The 7,735-nt window shown below is 36.3% G+C and overlaps 1 protein-coding gene across 1 annotated transcript in view; it reads left to right on the top strand.

Annotated features, from left to right (window-relative positions):
• ANK2 (ankyrin 2) overlaps positions 1–7,735 on the top strand; it is a 241,025-nt gene that overhangs the window by 114,236 nt on the left and 119,054 nt on the right. Inside the window, 1 exon segment of the mRNA XM_017847754.1 lies at positions 5,782–5,880. Within this exon segment, the coding sequence (XP_017703243.1) occupies positions 5,782–5,880 (99 nt within the window).

Genomic DNA, 7,735 nt, shown 5'->3' on the forward strand with positions numbered 1-7,735 from the left:
GGTTTCACCGTGTTAGCCAGGATGGTCTCGATCTCCTGACCTCGTGATCCGCCCGTCTCGGCCTCCCAAAGTGCTGGGATTACAGGCTTGAGCCACCGTGCCCGGCCTAGAATTTCCACTTCTAATTTCTTTGTATATCTCTCATATTCTTGGATTTTTCCTCTTTAAACTTTGGTCATTGTATCATGACAGATCATCAAATGCAAATGTTCTCCTGAGCAAGAGAACTTCTTTGCACAAGGTGCAGGCAGGTATTTGAAGTTCAAGAAGGGCTAGTAGAGTATTGAGGTTCACATGTGCACCAGAAATAACTCTTTCAAAATAAATATTAGTGCTTATTATTAAAATGAGCTATGTTTTCAAAAGCAATTGATTGGCACTTGTTGCTAATTTTTGGCATCTCTTTCCATTTAAGTTGTGAAAGAGATGTCCAATTTCACTTTTTATTTGTATTCCCTCTCATATTTCTTTTTTTTCTGTATTTCACACACCGTTTCCACAGTGAAGTTTCTGATGGCTAGGAAATTCACTGTGAGAGTTAATTTAATTGATTTTAAAAATTATTTAATACTCTCTCTTCATATTATTTAGTAATTGGAGCATAAAATCATTGAAGAATTGAAAGTCTATATTTATGAGTTTTCTTAATTATAGCTTATTGGTCCTAAGGTCATAATATTATATGCTAATCTTTATTTACTCCATTAGACATAAGAGTAATTTCACAATGTGCCAACATAAGTTTAATTTCTAGTCACTTCTTAGAATTTTAAAAGTAATCATCATCCCCCCCCTTTTTTTTGAGATGACTACCATTTTTTTTCTTTTTTAAATTGAGACCTGAACAGACTTACATACAGGCCAGTAACATGAAAACAAAAAACAAACAACAAACAACAAAAGAAAACAAACAAACAAACAAAAAACCCTCTGTGTTCTTGCTCGCCTTTTCCTCTTTTTCTCCACCTTTTCTTATTTGCATTCCAATGCCTATGGAATTAGAGGAGCAATAGTGACATTATGTTACAATATATTATCACATTATAATGATAACATGTACAAGAATATTCTGTGGATTGCTTGATTGCAATCCCCTAAATTAACCTCTTTTAGGAGAGATTTTTACAAAATCTTCAAAGAATAATCCATATAAAATGGTTGTGGAATTTGTGGCCACTCTTACTTTGCTTCTTCACTAAGCAATTCCAAATCTTCAGATGGTTATGGAGTTATAATATACTCCCTTCTATTAAAAAAAGTTATATAGGGTACATGTATATTTTCAAATAAAAATAAAATATTAATTGAAATAAGCCATTTTGACATGTTTTTCAGGTTGTTGAAGACTCTCAAATTTGACAATTGTTACATTAAATTTTAGCTTCCAACTGTTGGTTATTTAAAGTTCTTCATTTTATCTGTTCATTTGTCCATTATATTATCTTTCCATTCCGCTCCCTCAAAACAAATTCTTGAGGGGCACATGCCAATATAATTTCCATGTTTTCTAGTTATGTTTTGTAAGATACATCCTTCAGGAAGCAGATACCTATTGATAGGGCTGCCCGGTAAATTATAGGACTCTCAGTTAAATTTAAATTTCAGATGAAAAATAAATTTTGTGTATGACCCATGCAATAGTTGAGACATAGTAAAATAATTATTTGTTGTTTGTCTGGAATTAAAATTTGACTGGCTGTCCTATACTTTTAATTGTTAAATCTGGCAATCCTACATTTAGAGGAATTTAACTTTCTCTAACAGTGAGATGCCTGTGAAGTTGTGTTTTCTCAGAATCTGAGGATATAGCTACTGGATCCAAAATTCTTTGCAAGTTGATGAAGAAACCGTGTGAACACTGACTGCCTGCTTGCTGTGTCAGAGTTGGTCACTTCCTGACCCTAAAATACCCCACCCTTGGAGCCTTTGTGTGTTGCCTGAAATCATGTTGCATTTTTGAATGCAATGCTGTTTGTTGTGCTTCGATGCTTTTCAACTTGATGCGCCCGAAGTGGAAGTCAATGTAGCCCTGTCAGCAGAGTCAGTTTTAACAACTGAGAAGAGTGGCATGAAATTTAGTACCTGCTTTGGACATGAGCATACTCATTCTCTTGCTAGTCTTGTTTTTGTCTGAGAATTCACTCGAAGTGTGAGGTGTACCAGTAACTCAATCACGTATAGACATTTTTTTAACTGAAAATCTCCTTTTCCAGAAGGTTTATTAATACACTTTGAAACCTAGAATGCCAAACTCCAATTACAACATATCCATAATCCAAAGTATTCATCAATAACCATAGGAATAGAAAACTTAAGCATTTTAACAACTATCAAGAAAGAATGCAAGGTCTTATGAAGTTTTATCTTCCTTCCCATAAGAAATCAGTGGACGAATGGTAAAGTTCACACATTATATATGTGCTTAAAATTTTTCCCAATCCTAATTCAATTACTTGAAGATAAGAAAGACAGGGCTATTTTTTTTTTTTTTTTTTTTTTCTAGAGAGGCAAGTCCTCTCTGTCGCGTGGGATAGAGGAGGCAGCTGCCGGATCTCAGCTGCACTGCAAGCTCCGCCTCTCCGGGTATTACGCCATTCTCCTGCCATCAAGCCTCCGAGGTAGCTGGGACTACATATTAATCTAAAAAATATCTAGGCGCCCCCACTTCGCGGCTAGTTTTGGTATTTTTATAGTAAGACGGGGAGCTGTTCACGCAGCTAGTATAGACCACAGGATGGTCTCGATACTCATGACCTCGTGATTGCCCGTCTCGGCGACCCAAAAAGTCTTAAGGGATTACAAGACTATTGAGCCACCGCGCCCGGCCTAAATAAAATAGGGTGCCTGACAATCAAGAAATAGAAGTTATTTATTAAAACAATATATCCTGACCTTCATTTTCTTATTTATTCTTATATATAAACAATGGTAATATTAAATCAAAAGACTACTAAGGGCAACTTACAGTAGAAGTCCATTATGCCAGAGGCATTAGATAAGAATTAAACAAGACTGTTATTATAAAGTGGAGAGACCATGTGTATGTTTATACATAACCTTTGTTTGAATTTAAGCTTTAGTGCTTTAAATTAGATTCTATATTTAACTCATCAACTTCAAGTGTGTAAAACCCATAAAAAATAACTTAAGTATAAAATAAAGTTTCAGAAATATTGACCAGTATTGGAAACATTTCAGATTTTGAAAGCCTCTTATTGATAAAGCTTGGCTTAAAAAGTTAACACAAAGGCCAAGCGTGGTGGTGGATGCCTGTAATCCCAGCTACTCGGGAGGCTGAGGCAGGAGAATCACTTAAACCAAGGAGGCAGAGGTTGCAATGAACTGACATTGCACCCCTGCACTCCAGCCTGGGGGACAGAGTGAGACTTTGTCTCTAAATAAATAAATAAATAATAAACATGAAAGTTTGTCATTAAGTAGGAATTCCTGGGACCTCTTTGACTTTTAACTTCTTATAAGGAAATTTATTATTATCTTCATTTCTACCAAAATTAGTACAATTGCTAGCCTTTTATCAGACCTAGAAATAACAGAAAGATTTGAGGAGTATTATTTTTGTTTTTCTGAGACACAACCTTGCTCTGTCACCCGAGCTGGAGTACAGTGGGCAAGATCATGGCTCACTGCAGCCTCAACCTCCGAGGCACAGGCTATCCTCCTGCTTCAGCCTTGCAAGTAGCTAGGTCTACAGCCATGCACAACCATGCCTGACTAATTTATTTATTTATTTATTTATTTATTTATTTATTTATTTAGAGAAGAGATCTTGCTATGTCTCCCACACTGGTCTTGAATGCTTGGCTTCAAGCAGTACTCCTGCCTTAACCTCCCAAAGTGCTGGGATTACAGGCTTGAGCCACTGCACCTAGTCTTGTTTTATTTCGTTTGAATACCATCAGCCCTCTGTACAGTATAACAACTATATAGCATTTATATTTTGTTAGGTATTGTAACTAATGCAGAGCTGAATTATACAGGATTATGTGCATAGGTTACATGCAAATACTACACCATTTTATATAAAGGACTTGAGCATCCACGTATTTTGGTATTGGTGGGGGAAGCAGGGGACCTGGAACCAATCCCTCAACAATATAGAGGGACAACTGTAGTTAGAAGATCTTAGCCTCATCTATTTAGAGACAGGTTTTAAATGATATTGAAAATAAGTTAGAAATCATGGTTGTCCAGGGAGGAAAAATCTTGCCATACATCTAAAATCCGAAGATAAATATTAGCATTCATTTTATAAAACAACATGCTCCAGATACATTTACTTTACAAAAGTCTAAATCCGTCATCAGAAAATAAGCCCATTAGAGGATAAATGAGTCATCAACAAAGAATAGAAAATTAGAGTAGATATCAAATTTAGTGCTTTCATAATCAAATCATTTGACATGAATTTCTCATAACTTCAAAAGAAATGATCTCTAAAATACTGGGAAAAAATTAACTGTGAACTATGTGCCAAATTAAAGTTCACCTTAAAGTTTCTAGATTTAAGGGTTTGTTGTACAAGGAATCAGAATAATTCACTGGAGTTTGTCAATTAGCACAACCAAATTTAAAATCAATTTAGTTTATTTGGAATGGTTTACTTTACTTGGTTGAAATCAGCCTTATTTTTTAGAACAGTTGTGGTAAATCAATCTGCAATAATTTTTATTTCAATATCTTAAAATTACTTGAGTGAATGAAACGATGCCTTCTTTAGAACTACATAGTTTTAAAATATGCTGATTTTTAAAGCCCTCTCTCTTAGAGACAGTAGAGTAGTAACCAGCTTCTTGAAGAGAAAATTCTCTTACACCCTCGTTCTTCATGCCACACCTAAAGCCACCCTTTCCTGACAAGTGTGTCATATTTTGGTATAGAACAAAGATACTGGAGGCATGATGCATGGCCTACCTCAACAGATGACACTGCTGACAGTCACTTTATTCATCTTTCAGTGGCTCTCTCAAATAACTGTCTATAATTAAATATGCTCATTAATCTTAAATAGGGGACCTCCTGGGCAAATCAGATTTCTTGTCTGATCCGTTTTTGTCTAGTCTCATAACACAAAGAAAAATCAGATACAAAATAATAGTTTATTTCAGAAGTAAATTTTGAATCTTGAAAAGAAATGATTTATTTATGGTACAAGTGGTGTTAATATTTTGCAACGTGTTGATCTTCAGCATCTAGAGTTTCTCACTGAAATAGATTCAAGTTGTGATCACATAGTTAAGTGAGACAGTGACAGATTTTAGGTTTTTAGGGTAAAAGATAATTTCATCACCAAAATCAATTTAAAGGGATGCTTGGCTGATTGTGAAGTTAAACAACTCAGAGTATCCTGGATGTTCGGGTACATTTACTAGTTTGGTATGGACTTAAAAAAATAAAATAAATATTTGTTTTTCCTTATAAAGATGGGGAAGAAAAATACAAAAATTATCTGGGCATGGTGGTGCACGCCTGTAGTCTCAGATACTCAGGAGGTTGAGGCAAGAGAATCACTTGAACCCGTGAGATGGAGGTTGTGGTGAGCCGAGATGGTGCCATTGCGCTCCAACCTGAGCAACAAGAGTGAAACTTTGTCTCCAAAAAGAAAAGGAGAAGATACAAATCTATGTTTTCCAGACTATGCCTTTTCATAGATTTCTTAAATGCTTGGATATATTGCTGAATTTCACAAAAGGGACAACTTTATTATTTACCATCCAGAGCAGTGGGTTAATTTATGATTTAACAATCTTTGTTCCCTGGCAGCGTGGGGAGACGGCACTACACATGGCAGCCCGAGCCGGGCAGGTGGAAGTGGTCCGATGCCTCCTGAGAAATGGTGCCCTTGTTGATGCCAGAGCCAGGGTAGGTGCTGGTGCCCTGAGGTTCTCTTCTATCTCAGCGCATGAGTTTCAACCTTAAGAGAGGGTGTTGCCCTTCAGTTCCTTGATTTGGAAATACCAGGGACTGTAAGTGAAAGGATCAATTCAATAGCAGTTTTCCAGGCAAAAAGAAAACATTATATAAGCAATTACACGCAATGAAAAATGCACCCGAATTTCAGAAACACTAACATTTGAAAAAATGTACAACTTATCATCTAAGAAATACGGCATTCACTAATATTTTAATACTTTTTTTAACCTCGGAAAGCACTTTCTCATATTTCTTTATTTTCATGAATTTTAAAATGTAACCTATAGTATTTAGACATTATACGTATTAAAATTTATTTATTACCACCTAAACCAATCACATTTCCACAGTCACCCCTCACTAGTTACATAAAAGCAAGTTATTCTCGAAGTTTTAATGTTTTCCCTTCATCTGTTTGACTTGCCTCCTTTTTATGATGTTTACTTTTCTTCCTACTCTGATTTTACGAATTTATACATTCTGTATTTCCACTACTCCAAAATAGAATTTGGGCATTGAAGATTGCTTGATCAGACTTGCCCTGTTTCTAATAGCTTCTAATTCCCTCACAAGTTGCTTTTTCCTTCTTTTTCTTTTTTAAAATCTTACTCCCCAATTTATTTTCTCACCTTCCTTTACATTGAACACACTGTCAATATACTGCATCTTGTATTTCCTTTTCCATGTTGTTATTTAACTTTTGCATTGGCATCATTGAGATTCTTACGTTAAACAATTTCCCTCCTTCTTCAATATTTGATACACCCAAGTTAGAATTCATTTCAGTTTGAGTTGTACCACTATAATACAGTGTTATATTAGAATGAAAGCATCTGGCTACAGTCATATAAATTGTAAGTGATTTCAGGCAAGTCACTTCACTTCCAGGTCTTTTTTGAAAATTATTATTATACTTTAAGTCCTGGGATACATGTGCAGAATCAGGTTTGTTACATGGGTATACATGTGCCATGGTGGTTTGCTGCACCCATCAACCCATCATCTACATTAGGTATTTCTCCTAATGCTATTCCTCCCCTAGCCCCCCACCCGCTGATAGGCTCTAGAGTATGATGTTTCCCTCCTTGTGGCCATGTGTTCTCATTGTTCAACTGCCACTTATGAGTGAGAACATGCAGTGTTTGGTTTTCTGTTCTTGTATTAGTTTGCTGAGAATGATGGTTTCCAGCTTCATCCATGTCCCTGCAAAGGACATGAACTCATTCTTTTTTATGGCTGCATAGTATTCCATGATGTATATGTGCCACATTTTCTTTGCCCATCATTGATGGGCATTTGAGTTGGTTCCAAGTCTTTGCTATTGTGAATGGTGCTGCAATAAACATATGTGTACATGTGTCTTTATAGTAGAATGACTTATAATTCTTTACATATATACCAGTAATGGGATTGCTGGGTCAAATGGTATTTCTGTTTTTAGATCCTTGTCTTCCATAATGGTTGAACTAATTTACACTCCCACAAACAGTGTAAAAGCTTTTCTATTTCTGCCGGGCTTGGTGGCTTATGGCTGTAATCCCAGCACTTGGGAGGCTGAGGTGGGCAGATCACCTGAGGTTGGGAGTTTGAGACCAGCCTGACCAACATGGAGAAACCCTGTCTCTACTAAAAATACAAAATTAGCTGGGCATGGTGGCATATGCTTGTAATTTCAGCTACTCGGGAGGCTGAGGCAGGAGAATCGCTTAAACCCAGGAGGTGGAGGTTGTGGTGAGCCAAGATCGTGCAATTGAACTCCAGCCTGGGCAACAAGAGTGAAGCTCCATCTCAAAAAAGAAAAGCT

This window comes from Rhinopithecus bieti, unplaced genomic scaffold (assembly GCF_001698545.2).
Source record: "Rhinopithecus bieti isolate Rb0 unplaced genomic scaffold, ASM169854v2 scaffold_947, whole genome shotgun sequence".
In the NCBI taxonomy this organism is placed as follows: Eukaryota; Metazoa; Chordata; class Mammalia; order Primates; family Cercopithecidae; genus Rhinopithecus; species Rhinopithecus bieti.